This window comes from Rousettus aegyptiacus, unplaced genomic scaffold (assembly GCF_014176215.1).
Source record: "Rousettus aegyptiacus isolate mRouAeg1 unplaced genomic scaffold, mRouAeg1.p scaffold_m13_p_13, whole genome shotgun sequence".
NCBI classification, from domain to species: Eukaryota; Metazoa; Chordata; class Mammalia; order Chiroptera; family Pteropodidae; genus Rousettus; species Rousettus aegyptiacus.
This window is the reverse complement of record NW_023416288.1, coordinates 19,646,539-19,661,737: the sequence shown is the minus strand read 5'-3', so window position 1 is coordinate 19,661,737 and position 15,199 is coordinate 19,646,539. Positions and strand designations below refer to the sequence as shown.

The following is a 15,199-nucleotide window of genomic DNA, read 5'->3' as shown; positions in this document are numbered from 1 at the left end:
TAAAAGTTAAGACAAATGAGAGTATCTCCATCTTCTTGCCATATTTAAATCCCCTTTGTGAAGTCAGGACTTGGGTAGGAGGGGGACAGGCGTGAAAAGACTAATGGGGTTTTGGGTAAGGATTAGAAGTACTAGTGACAGAATTTTGTGGGAACAAAGGAGAATGAAGAAGTGAATATATATTTGGCTCAAAAATTTAAAGGCAAGTTGATAAAAAGAAAAGTCCAATGAAAAATGCAATGGAGAAACAAGTAAACATAAAGCTAACAGAAAGGTCAGATAAGACAGTTCTGCAACAATCCATTCAAGATGGACTCACACGACAGTATATTTACAAAAATATACTTAGAATTATGTGACCTCACTGGTACAATGCCAGTCACATGGAAATATTCAGTCGAACGCAGCTTCTATTATTATGATGATTATTATGATTATAGTCTTTATCGCCATGATTGGGCTTCATCTGAAAATTTAAGTGGAGTAGTGAATTAAGAGAGAAGTCTCATGAAGGGTTGCAAAAGTAAACATTCTGGTCAATCAAGATGCGACCATTGAATTTGTTAGAATGTGCGAGTATTCATTAATAATCCAACCAACTATTGCTGAGATAGGCAAGATCTATGGGATGTATCCAGGGGTTAATGTGGAACATGAGTATTGCTAGGAATCTGAGGAAGCGGAGATCAGACACAGAGCATTATGCTAACACTGTGGTTTACAATCCTGAAGGGAGGGTGACATGTCTTTAGTGCCCAGTCTCACTCTATATGACATTAAGCAAGAGGTGATGAGGGGCCACTTTATCATATGTTAGAGACCTTGTTATTTTCAGAAGAAAGTCCACACTCTATCACGTAGCATCACAGATTGCCTTTCACCATCTGGTCTCTTTTTGACTCCAGACCATCCTTTCATTATTCTCTTCCAGTCACCTTGTATCTACTGTTCCAACTCAGCTAAAACACTTAAAATTCAAATAATAATAGCAACAATAAATATATTTAATAACAATAATAATAATAATAATAAGTATTGCCAATTAATTCATAGTACTTACTCTGCCTGACACTGTTCTAAGAGTTTACATAAACTCATGTACCCTATGAAATAGGTAGTATTTTAATCCCCATTTCAGAGATGACTAAACAGCAATACAGAGAGGTTAAGTAACTTTCCTAAAGTCACACAGCCAGAGTATCAACTGTCTCATACTTCTGTTTTTGAATATTCTATTCCTTTTGCTTAAATGCCCTTCCCTTTCTCTCTTTACCTAACTCACTCTTTCATATCTCAGCTTGGATGTCACCTATTTTGAGATTCTTTAGAACATTTCCCTTTCCATACCCACTCTACTGCTTTAGTTCACGCTAGGAATTCCTCTTCTAAATAATGATTTAGAGAAGAGTCAAGCTCTCTTCTCTGAAGGGAACCACATCCCACAGGAGACAGTTTCCCAGGGATATTTTTAGAAAGAGCATTCCTGCATTTAACTGGGCTACAGTGTACCAAGAGGTGATTGTCAGGCCTATTGGGGAATCTCTTTCCTTGCTCACTTAGACAAGTACTCACCCTTTTGAGTGGAAGGGGTGGCTAAGGACACACATTCATGTTGCCCAGCTCTTTAGATATTCTCACCAATTAATAGCAATTCTACTCAACTACTTTGTAAGAAAAATATTTAGGAGGCTACTCTACTCCTAGATGGTTGCCTTGGATTTTTTTTTTCCTGAAATTATAGTTTCTTAAATACATCCTAATAGAATTTTTAAAGCTTAACCTCAGTTTTCTAATCATTATATTTCTAAATTATGGCTATGAATTTTACTGCTCGAAACCACTGCTAACTAAATATTTGCTTCAGTATTTCTTTAATGCACATCTTTTAAAAGCCCAGGGATTATTCATTCATGTATTAATTGAATGATTTATTCAGTGCCTACCATGTGCCAAGACTATGCCAGGTACTGGGGAGGCAGACAAAATGATCTGGGCCTGCTGTCAAGGGAGTGCACATTCTTATGCTGAAAGAGTGGAAATTCTACATGTACTAAATGTGATTCAGTGGGCAAGACAAAAGTATTTTTATTATTACATTATCTATACTATAAACATGTTTAACATTTATTTCGGTACATGATCATTTTTAATGAATACATTTAAAACATAAGAACTAATGTTTTTCCTTAGAAACAAAATTTTTCCCATTTCTTTCATTTAAAAAACTCAAATTATATTCCTTTCTAGTAGCTAAGAGGGGGAAAAAATCAGTGAAGATAGTAATTTTATATTTTAACCTTGGCAGAGGATGGAGAACTGAAATGATAATAATTATTTATTGATTTCACAGTAGTTACTTGAAAATTGAAGATTATCTTTCTAATTTGTGCCAAGTCACTACCCTCGATCACTTAGAAAATTTTATCAGATTCACTGTTTTGTTAAAAGATTAGAGGACTGAGATGTATGTTGACTGCTAGGACAGATTATACAATGTCAAGATACATTTAGAGGAAGTCAGTGATTTCCATCAATCAAATGTGTGTCCTGAAAGGTTCTTGGATGATAGCACCCCAGGGTGCTGTCCAGGATCCACATCAAATACTGACACATGGGTTAAATCAGGCCATATACCTGACCAATCAACATAAAGGAATGGAATCATAGGGCCCCAAAGTTTTAGTACAGAAAGGATTTGCAGAATATTATCAATACGAGCAGAAGAAACACAAGTCCTTTGAAGTGTAAAGGAAGGGACTGAGTTGGCAAATACATAAACAGTATCAAGAACCTTGATGCTTACGAAGCTGTATCAGGACCAAAATAAATATTAACCCAATGTTTAACTGGAATCCACTGAAACTTTCCAAACTGGATGCAACGATAAAAAGCCCAAAGACTCATAACTTGTCTAGCCACTAAGCTAAGCTACAGTACAGGGGAAAAAAAATTATCCAAAACCTCAGCAAACAGAAAAGCTGAGTGGAATAATGAATGTTTTCATCCAGCCAAGAGTTCATACTTTATTTCTAAGCATCAACTCCAGCATTTCTTGATGGATGGGAAATTTAATGTGCTAAGATATGTAGTAAAAGGTAAGAACTGGTACTCAATAGAATGTATTCAGGCAATGTATTTTAAAATATTTTTTAAAAGAGCATCAAAGATAGACTTTTAAGTATGCAGCTTTTTACTATTCTCTTAAAAATAGAGCTTCATTGATATATTGAAAGAAGAAAGTGCTAAGATGCTAATCAATATTACTGATACAGCAAAGTCATGAAATGAAAATGGCAAAATGACCTTGGAAGTAGGAAATCGGGGCAACTTTTGAGGAAGCAGGTTTAGTGGTGATCACTGGGATAAAGACAGGTTGGAAGAAGTAAAACTACTGTTTGGTGGGAAAAGGCAGAAGATAAAACAGGATGGAGAAGAGGCGACAAGGTGCTGTGTTTGTTTTTAATGTGTTGAAGGGAAGGGGAAGCTGGGCATACAGAGAAAAGAGAAAGAGAGGTGATGCTCAATGTGGGAATTCACATGAAAAGCTCTCCCATGGGAGGCCACCAGGTGGCTAGGCAGAGGACTTCCAAATATCTTCCATGCCCATCCATTCCTTACACCCTAATCAGCACACAACTGATTGTTCTACTATTCCTTTGGACCTTCCTGTTATATTGCCTATAAGCTCACCAACTATAGCAATACTAATTTCTATACGTAGTTGTATTTTCACTCTATCCATTGTGCCAAGGGTCATATAGTTTATTTCCTTTACTTTTCTTGCATAAAGGTAAAAAGTTAAAATATGTTGATAATTAAGGTGATAAACAAAGTTTCTCTCACCATCAAAAATGGTTCCAATGCTATTCTTAAAGAAAAAATATGCCTTTAATAATATTACATTAAATTTCTGACAAAAATAAAAAGACTCTGTCACTAATACACAACTACTTATTTTCTCTTATTAAGTCAACTAACAAAACTAATGAAACCAGAAAGAATCATTTTAAAATTTCAAGATTCTGTAATATTATTATGTAGGTTAATTTTTCATCTGTGATCAGTGTGACTATTTGCTATTCAAGAACTAAACCACTCTTTGGGAACTATTTAGAAACCCAAACCTCCAAAAATATGCAGTATTATGTTCTTCCTTTAGCCTTTCCCAGTTCAACTTGCCCAATCTTCAAGAAAAAATTTAAATAAAACCATATATAAATGTAATGGTAATATTAGGTTTTCAAGTCACAAAGAGAATTGACAATGACTGCATTTTTTCCAAATATACTTTTTCTATTTTACAGTAATATTTCTAAAATCCTGTGTAGAGAAACTTCATTTTTTAGCTATCTTTAAAATCATAGCTTTTCTCTTCCTAAAAGCGCGTGAAGCTATTGTCTCTTTGCAATCACATTACTTATGCAAAGTGAATAGATACGGACTTGGCTACAGGCTTTTAGATTTGATTCATTTCACTCCGTGTGCTAATTCCAGCATAACGTTCTCCCCAAAAATACAGATTTTCTTTCCTAATATTTTAGCTTTATTTTAGAAATACTAATTCTTGGTGAGGAGAATGCACGAATGCATGTCTGTGTTGCCAAATTTTCCTGTTGTTCGGTTTGCCTTTCAACTTTTTTGGTTATCTTTTTAAGCTATATTTATTTTTATGCACAAAGTATCATATCGAAGTCATTTTTAAAATTTGACTTCTGACTCGTTCAAAGTCTTATTTCTTAACATCAACTCTTTCCACAATTTGAAGGACTCTTCCTTATATTATTTAATTTGCAATCTGCTATGGTTTGAATATTTATGTCCTCCCAAAATTCTTATGTTGAAATCCTAATCCCAATGTGATGGTTTTAGGAGGTGGGGGCCTTTGGGATGTGATTAAGTCATGAGGGAGGAGCCTTCATGAATGGAATTGGTGTCTTATAGAAGAGACCCCATGGGGATCCCTAGCGCCTTGCACAGTGTGAGGACACAGCGAGAGGGCATCTGCTATGAACCAGGAAGAGGACCCTCACCAGAATGAGACCATGCTGCCATTTTGATATTGGGTTTCCAAGCCTCCGGAATTTCAAGAAATAAATTTATGTTATTTATAAGCCACCCAGTGTGGCATTTTGATACAGAAGCCCACACTGATTGAAACATAATCTTCTTAAGTGTGAAGGTATCACTAACTCAATTGTCTAGTATGGCTCCGCCATAAACTTCACCTTTGTTTAAATGATCAAATGACTCCAAGTTACCCAATGAGTTTAAAATGAAGATAACGAAGGTAATTATTATTGTCAGGAGGGACTGAAAAATAATTACTTATTATTCCCTCTGCTCTATACCTATCTAAAAATCCTCATTGTCAACAAGACTGAAAAAAAACCAAAAGCCTTGATTTCCACTATATCCAAAATAATATTTGTATTTTCACTTTGCCCTTTTGTTAACATAAAGAAGGTTATTTTCAGCCATAGTCTTGCAAAAGTGATTAGTAATTTTAAGAAATGTTGATACCTTTTCCTTTAAACTTAATGCATGTTCAGATTAAGAAGAGGAGAAAGACTCTGGGCAATGTTGTCAGGAGTATCAAGTGCTCCCAGCACATCACCACAAAAGGTCATGATAAATTTGAGGTTTCAGATGTATCCACAGTACAAGCCCCTGGCCAGAACAAGTAGGGTATTAATTATATCAGGAAACCTGGTTGTGGGGTGAGACATTGGTTTTCATTCTCCTGCCTGAACCCTGAACTAGCTTCCTGGTTCCCAAACACAGCCCTGAAGAGAAAGGAGTTACCCCCTCAAACTCACCTATCTGTCCCAGTAGCTCTATAGGATGGGGAATTTGAAATAAAACTTCATGCTGGTTTGGAGCACAGCTGTTCAAACTTTAGCAGCATCAGAATCCCTTGGATAACTTGTCAAATACACAGATTGCCAGGCCCCGTCCCCAGAGTTTTTGATGCAGAAGGTCTGGAATGGGTCCCTGATAATTTGCATTTCTAATTAGTCCTGGGTAATGCTGCCCATGACAATCAAAGGGCACACTCTGAGAATCCTTTATTTTAGAATTGTAGAGAAATGATATATCTCCTACACCTGAATTTATAGGCCCGCTATAGTCAGTTGGGAACAGGTTGTGGACAGCTTTGAATGTCAGATTCAGGTGGTTTCTGAAGACCTAAGAGATTCAACAATGGTAAGTTTATGTAATTCCTAGTGCTCTTACAAAACTTAAATTAGACAGCACCGATAAAATGGATCTTTGATATTAAGCCCCAGATGGTCCTCAAGTTTGTGATGCTCAGATATCCTGTGGAGTTAGGGCCTCGTCCCATCTCTTGCAGGACCTGGTTTAAACCTTTCTCTTCTCCCTACCACATCTCAGTTCCCCTCATCGCTGGCAGGTAAGCGTTCCTCTGACTTCGCCAAGAAAATAGAAACCTCTCATTCTCTGCTTCCCTTTCCACTTCCATGTAGCTAAACCTATCCATAAGCATTTTTTTTCCAGTCTAATTGGTGCCCCTTCTCCTCACCCCAACCTTACACAGGCACCTGATATCACCTTTCTCAATTTTTCAAGCCACTCACTATCATCTACACTTTTCATTGGCTCCTGCTCTTCAGGCCACCAACATGCTCAAGTCTCTCAAAAAGTATAATAACCAAATCCATCCTTGGCCCAGCTTAACTGGCCAGCCACCACTCTATCTCCTTTAGTTCATAGCTGAATGTCTAAGAGAATAATCTATATTTCCTATGTGCACTGTCTTCCCTCCTCACCCTGCAATGACCACAATCTGTCTCCACTGCTCCACTGAAATTGCTCTCACCGTGGTGAGTGCCACCCTATCCTGGCCTTTTCCATCTGTGGATTCCATCTCATCCTGCGGCATCGACAGCTCCAAGGCTGCACCCTTGTCCTCTTCATTTCTCATTCCACTCATAATTTTCTCTCTTGGATACATGACTAACTATATATGCTGATCACTGTCATAACTATCTTTTTAACTCTACTCTTGTCCCTTATCTCTAGTATTTTCAATTATCTTTTAGGATTTTCCAGACATCTCAGTTGGACTATGCCCAATTGACTGCTTGTTTTCTACTGGCAACCCTAGTCTGTTCCTCCTCCCCTATTTCCTGTTTCAGTCATTGCTACCTCCAGTCTTTCACTCACATGCCTAAGGCAGAAATATCAGAATCATCATTGAATCTCCTCCCAAATCAAGTCAGTAAGTCACTACTTGACTTTCTCTCTCAGACCTGTTTTCTTCTGCATAAACTCACTGCACTTGCCATTGCCAAAATTCTGGCTCTCACCTGGATGACCGAACAAGCCTTATATGGATTTCCTGTCTCAAGGCTTAGTATGCTGGTGTGGAATACAGGCTTTGGGCTCACAGAAATCTGTGTTCCCTATCTTGGTTTTCCAATTTTTCACTGAGCGTACCAGATACAGACATGACCACATCCTCAACTTTTCTTTTATAAATCACTGGGAATTATTTCAGTTGTGAAACCCTAAGTCCAAACATCCATTTTCTAACAACCATCTCATCTTACCAATTCTCATACTCAATTATTTCCTTCACACCTGTTCCTTTATAGGGGGTTCCAATCCCTTGCTCCCTTACTTTCTCTTGTTTTCATTTTCTTTCTATTCCAGCTTAGAATCTTTAGTCTCTAACACCAAATGCTCTCTTGTCTATATCTCCAAATCCCACGTTCAGTTGTCCATCTGTGATATTCTCATAAAGCTCTGGCTCCAGACCCATCTAACTGTCTCCCTCATCCATGTCCATTTCAGTGCTGCTCAGCTGTCTTGGAGGAAGTCAGCCCTGAAGACTGATGCCACTGAAACATCTTGGTCTTCAACTCAGCTGGGTCCTCCACGCGGCCCAGAGTCTTTGTCTCCATAACCAATCCTTCCTCTTCTCTTCTGTGACCAGCTGAAACTTGCTCCCTTCAGTATCTCTACTTCCCACTCACCCAAATATTTCAGCTCCTACTTCATTGAGAAAACAGCATCACATGAGAGTCCTCTCTGCTTCTATTCACCAAACCTACACACTTACATATATTTGCCCTCATTCTCTCTTTCATGACAACACAAGAGACATCCAAATCTAAAATTCACCTCCCTGCCCATGCTATGCATCCTCTTCACTCCAACATTTTAGGGCCCTTTCTAAGCCTTATGCTTTCAGATTTTCTCCTCTTTTCTTTCAACGGCTCTTCCACAACAACATCTTTGACAGTCTCTACAACCTTAAAATTAATAAAGAAAGAATTTAAAAAAGGAGAAAAATCCTCTCTTTACCTCCCATTTTCCTCTCCTCATAGCCAAATTCCTCAATTTATCTTCAGTGCTTCCTTGCCTTCCACTCACCCCTTAACCCATTGCAACTTGTGTCCCACCCTATTGTTCATAGGTTCTGTGACTTTAAGTGAAATGACATATAATGAAACCAATTTTACCATAGGCTAATTGATATAAACAAGAGTTAAGTTTCTGCTTTAAAAAAATGATGTTATTGGAGGATCTGCTGTATTTCAGTCTTGATGTTATTTTTCTGAAGTATTCGTTACTATTGATCATTCTTTCCTCTTGTTTATTATTACAGAAAATTTCCAAAAATATTCAGAAATAGAGTAATACCAATATCTGGCTTTGATATTTATCAGTAATATGTCCAGTCTTATTCATCTATATCCACAGGCTCTCCCCTTCCCGACTTATTGTCTTGAATCAAATCCCTGACAGCATATAAGTTCTTCTGTAAATATTTCAGTGTGCATCCCTCAAAAGTAAATGCACTTAAAATAATCACAATATCATCATCACACCTAAAAATAACAATTCATAAATACCCAGTCAATATTCACATTTCCCTAATAGGTTTCTAATATTTTTAATTTGTTGTTTGTTTGAATCCAGAGCTATATAGGATCCATATTTTAAGAATGGTTGAAATGTCTTAAGTTTTGTTACGATTAATTTTGTTTTTATATATACTTTCCACCTCCATTTCTTTTTTCCCTTGAAAAAAAAATTTTTTGTTTGCAGAAATATGATCAACTGTCCTATAAATTTCCCCTGCAGTCCACATGTGACTGATTCCACTGATTCCATCCCTGTGGTATTATTTAACATTTTGCATCTGTATCTCTTATTGCCTCTAAATTCAGGGATATGGTGGATTGATAAGATTCAGTTTTGATTTGGGTGGGAAATCAAAAGTGGTATTGTGTACTTCCATAGTCATGAAGTTGTTTCTGATTTTATGTTATCAGCAACAATCATGGCCTAGATCATTAGGGGATGCAAAATGGTGACGCTCAAACCCCATCATTTCTTCTTCTTGTATTAGCTGGAATATTTGTGTGAAGGAAAACTCCCCCTGGTCACCTATTTAGTATCCATGATGTTCAAATCATACAGAAAAGGCAGAATAGATGTTTGATTCTTTCAGCATAAATGATCGATTGATCCTTTCTGTTACTTAATGGTTTCCCAAATAATGAGTTGATTTCCCCAGTGTCCTTATACATGACCAATGAGTTGGTTTTTATTATTTTTTTTCAGTATCACTATGAACACATAAATCTATTGTCCTTACTGATATTTTTTGGCCAGCAGGAGCTCATTCGACTTGGCTACCATGTTCCTTGACAAGAAACCTGGGTCTTTTCCTGATGTCTTCCTTTCTCACCTTACTTGTACCAAATCGATGAGAAATTTATCTCTTAAGCTGTTTACAAATCCATCTACTTCTCTCTATCACACACTACTGATCTAGGCTATTGTCATTCTTCGCCTGCTCAGGTACTGCACCTGTCTTCAAGGTGCTCTGTCCTTTTCCTGATCTCAAACATAGTCAGAATTACCTTTGAAAACACAAATAATATAGTGCCTTTTACTAATCCCCACCCCTCAGAAAAAAAAAAATCTTCCAAACCAAAAACCCCAAGTCCCAAGTCATATATTTCCGCAGGTACATACGTGTGTAAGTGCATGCCACAAAACTCTGGACCATCAATACTAAACTGATAACAGAGGTTGCCTCTATGTTGAGGACTGGGATGGTAGGCAATGAAGGGATGTCGTAGGTGGGGTTAGTGTTGGTTAAGGAAGACATCAGTTTTATCACTATTAGAAGTGTTCAAATTTTTCAAGTATTACTTATACATTTAAAAATAAACAAAATCCACCAAGAAAGGGAATTTTAACTAGCTCTGAGGCAGATGGGGCTCACCAGCAGGTGATACAAATTCCAGTGCCAGGTCATCTGGAAGAAACTTGAGATTCCCTATGACATCCTCCAGGGACCAAAAATTGTCCTCTTTGCCTATGTATTACCTGCGAATTTCAATCAAGGTGTTCTTACCTTTGTAGTCCACAGTTTGACGGTCCAGTCAAATGATGATGTGACAAACAGGTGTGAAAAGTCGATTGGGCCCACTGCCATGTGGCAGTTAATTCCCGTCACTGGCCCTTGGTGACCTTCGAAGACCTCACCAATACCTGCTTTGCTGCATGAAGACCAACATGAGCAGAATTTAAGTGAACTTTGCAAAGGCATGATGGCTTTAAAATTACAATTTCGTCTCTTTGTGATCACTTCTCCAAATTTAGAACAACTACCATACACCACTGAAAATGAAACCACTTTCACAGTTATCTAGAAAAAATCAAAATGCTAAACTATTTTTGATAATTAAAAAACAACCAATGTGTCCTTTGATAGATGACTGGATAAAGAAGATGTGGTACATATATACAATGGAATATTACCCAGCCATAAGAAAAGATGAAATACTGCCATTTGTGACAACATGGATGGCATTTGAGATTATCATACAAAGCGAACTAAGTCAGACAGAAGAAGTTGAGAATCACATTATTTCACTCACATGTGGGATACAAAACTGAAAGCAACAAAGGAACAAGACAAACAGACAAAATCTCTTACACACAGACGATAGTTTAGTGGTTACCAGAAGGAGGGGGAGGCGAGAGGGAAGTAGATAAGGGCAAAGAGGGTCAAATAGATGGTGAACACGTAAAGCAATATACAGATGATATATTATATAATTTGAAACTTACATAATTTATTAATCAATGTCACCCTAATCTAATAAAATATAATATGGAGTAATATAATCTTTTTAACCTTCAGAATTTAATATCAGATTTTATCATTTAATTGTTTTTAGCAGTTCCTCAAATTCTATCATCACTGATGCAGCTATTTTGATAGAAAATATATATACTTAGATCTCAGAAGGTTTCATACTTATAATAAGACTATTCTATTATTGTGATGACACTTTTGTACATGTTCCATTTTAACTTCTTTTGCAGAGCCTATTAACTATAAAACCCCAGACACTCTTGTACATATACATTTATTCTTTCAAGGAAATTTCTTAAATTAGGTTGACATACCTGAAAATGTAAGACTTTGTAGAAACCCTTGACACTACAAAATATTAAGCCTAACTTAAACGTAACATGGAGAAAATGAAAGCAGAAGAAAAATTTACTAATCTACTAACTGTAAACTTTCTGAGGGTTCATGTCTTGTTTTCTTGTCACCAAGTGTTTAGCATGTAGTAAGTGCTCAATAAATATTTGTTGAAAGAAACAACAAAGGAGAAGAGACAAACATGCCTTTTTTTTCTAACAGAAGCACAGTTGAGAAAGTGACATATATTTTGAAAGTTATTCACAGACATGTCACTTATTTAATTAAGCCGGGGTTATTTCTAGCCCTCAATTATCATACAATAGTTTGCACACAGTCATACCCAATCGGAAAATATACCAAAATGCTATATTTAAAAAATCCATCTGCGTGAGGTGATAAATATGACAAATACATAGGGATTGTGGAATCTAAATATTATGTCACTAAGAGTAAAAATGAACTAAGTTATTGAAACATTTGGGCTTCCAGAGCACCAAAAAATGTCAACGTGTTGAGCAAAATTTGAAATCATGAGCAAAGTACTGTAGTGTGTGTTCCGTGTAATAGGCACTCAGAAATTATGCCCAGTAAAAGTGTGAACAGCAGTTCTACATGTAATCCTTTAAATTCGTTCTAATGAACATGAGGAACTGATCTCTGAAGTAGCCCCTGGTGAGACTCCACTTGCTCTTAACAGCATCCTGAAAGAGTTTATAGGGTGCAAAATGAGGACTTTGTTTAATTTATGGAAGTAGATTTGCACCTTTTCTGTTAGGTGAAAAATAGAAATCCCGCCCCCTTGGCCCCCTGTTGCCATATATGACCCATTAAAAATTACTACAAAGCCAAATGCCTGCTACTTTACAACTCTACTAAGATCTGCATTTCATATTTCAGATGAATGAACCAATGTAAAAGCATAATCAAGTGTGCTGTAAAAGATTTGTGGCACATACCATAGATATCCTTCTTTTGAACCACAGTGCATATTCTGATTATGTTTGAAAAGGACAATAGCCAAAATAATTTTACAAAATATTCATTATGTTACAGTTATTTGCTATACAGAAACTAACAAATAAACCTGAAAGTTATCAGTGAACATGTTCTGTAGCCTTCATAGATAATTAAGGTCCTGGATTAAAACAATTGAACCTATGCCCCGTTGACTGTGATGAATGTTGCTATAAAGCTGTGTGACTCCATGTTTGGAGCACTGCACTCTATGTTCTCACGCCACTTATAACATTCTATTTGTATTGAAGATATTTGAGTGTTTACATTTCCCACCATCATTAGTCTTTTGAAGCTAGAAGCCAAGTTTAAATGATGTTTGATAGGGTAAAGGGAGTCAAATATAGGGGGATAGGGGTAGGGTGAAGTGGGTAAAGGGGATCAAATATATGGTAGCTTAAGGAAACTGGAATTTGGGTGGTAATCACACAATAGGATATATAGATGTCAAATTTTAATATACACCTGAAAATTCTATAATTGTATTAACCAATGTTACGCTGCTAAACTTAAAAAATAAATAAATAAATAAATAAAACCAAGAAATAAAAATAGATGATGTCTGGATTCCTGGCAGCATCTAGCAATGCGCTTTGCTCAATGTAGGTGGGCAGTGAATGTTTGCATAAATGAACAACTTTATCAGATCTTTTTATGCTTCGATTGAACTTTAATGCATGGTTTTAGCCAGTTTTATGAGGTAGGACCATGGGCCTGGGGCTGTGAGACATAACTTCCTTGTCACCTTTAAATCATGTGATCAGGTAAAATACTGCTTGTTACTATTTGCAGAACAGTAGGAATATCACAGCTCGTATTGTGTGAATGGAAAAATCACATAGCTGGGCCATGGATGCTTTTTACTTCTACAAATCACAAAAACACCAGAGTATGAACTTGGAACAATTTGTGGTTCCTCATTACATCTAAATGGTCCAGGATGAGTACAAGAGATGAAAAATCAATTTAATTAGACCTACTAAAGTGAAAGAGAAATTAAGCACCAAGGTGAACACAGTGAAGCTTTCAAGTGATGCAAGGCCACTCATTAAGTCTTACATGCAATTTTACAATCTATCCTAAATTATTGGATTCCACTTTATCCTGATGGTTTTCCACAGGGCATTTGCCAATCTCTCAATCAAGGCAGAGTTCTTATCACCTGGAAACTGCAGAGTGGCTTGTGTATCTCATAATATTCCAGCCTCTCTGACTGGGAGGAAGGGCCCCAGGTACTTCTCTATATTATTTGGATGTTGTCATTTCTTTATTCCTCATATGGATTTCTAGTTCTTTACTTACTATATGCCAGGCACCAGGCAGGGAATCAATGATAAAAAGGAAATAATTTAGTTAAGAGAAAAATGACAGGTGAATGAGTAGTTGAAATTAAATGTGATTAAAGCTATTGTAGAAGCATGTATCAAAATATATAAAATAGCAAACATAACTGACAGCTTTAGTCCTATCCCATTTATTCTACTTTAATTTTCTCCATAGTATGTATCATCGCAAACAATATACTTACTTCTTTATTAGTTTATTGTCTTTCACCCTCAACCAGAATATAAACTCCAGGTCTGTTTTTGTTCCTACTGCATCCTTAAGATGTGATGGTGCCTGGCATATGGAAGGTTCTTAGTAAATATTCCTTGAATGAATAAATGAATGAAGAAATAAAAATTCTATGGAAACATAAAGGAGGGAATGGTTTTCTTTATCCAACAGAGTCTAGAGAGGCTTCAGTGTGGAATGACCTCTGTGCTGGCTCTTAAAAGATGAGGAGGAATTAACAAGACAAGAAAAGAGACATGCCAGACCCAGAGGAAAAAAATCAAATGTACAAACTCACGGAGATGTATGGGAATAAACAATATTTGGGGACTGTTGTCCCTGCTGGAGCCCAAAGGCTGAGGCTGGAAAGGGGCAGGGAGTCAAAGGTCTTATATGATATGCTAAGAACCTGGGACTATTTTTCTTCAATGCAACTGTGAACTTTACAAATGGCTAACGACCAAAGCAGATGGATGCTGTAAGATAATGAGAACTTGAGGTGGTGCTTTGCATTTCTTCAGAAATACCTTTCTCATAATGCAAGGTAGTTATAATCCTGAATGCGATAACAGACTTTCAGAAACGAGGAAAACGTCACTGGTAGGAAAACAGAAAATCACCTTCCATGACGACAGGCCGTGTAGACCGTACCCTCCTCACTGCCAACCACGAAGTTATTGACGTCTCCCGTTGGGAAAGCCATTCCCGTAACAGCTACAGGCTTGGACTTATTGTACACCAGCTCCATGCTCTCCTACCAAAACACAGTGTGGTTACATTCCCTCTGTCAACTCCTTGCCATGCCAAAGACAGCATGGAAAAATCATTTGGCGAAATTGTCTGTTTGCTTTTCACACAGCGTTACAAAAGACCCCGGCTGTGCCAGAAACCACGCTTTACTGCCCCTGACATTCATGCTTCTGTGTATCTCTGGTTTCAGGCTGGCTGGATTTCATCAGCGTGTGCTGCTGCTTCTTAAGTCAGGCAGAGATGACAGGTGAGAATTTTGAAACTAATGGTGCAGAAACTAAAGATAATACTGTAATGGTTACACTTGTCAGCCCCAGGCTTTAATAAAACACACAATACCCTTGTATTTACAAACATTTTCAAAATCAATTGTTCATGAGAATACACATGTATTAATATCAG

General features: G+C 37.0%; 1 protein-coding gene across 6 annotated transcripts in view; it reads right to left on the bottom strand.

The window, feature by feature from the left end:
- DYNC1I1 (dynein cytoplasmic 1 intermediate chain 1) overlaps positions 1-15,199 on the bottom strand; it is a 343,203-nt gene that overhangs the window by 46,420 nt on the left and 281,584 nt on the right. For all 6 annotated transcript variants that reach the window (XM_016131454.2, XM_016131458.2, XM_016131455.2 and 3 more), the window contains 2 exons: positions 14,668-14,801; positions 10,397-10,541 (listed from right to left, as the gene is read on the bottom strand). In XM_016131454.2, coding sequence (XP_015986940.2) covers positions 10,397-10,541; positions 14,668-14,801 — 279 coding nt within the window. The remainder of the gene's footprint in view (positions 1-10,396; positions 10,542-14,667; positions 14,802-15,199) is intronic.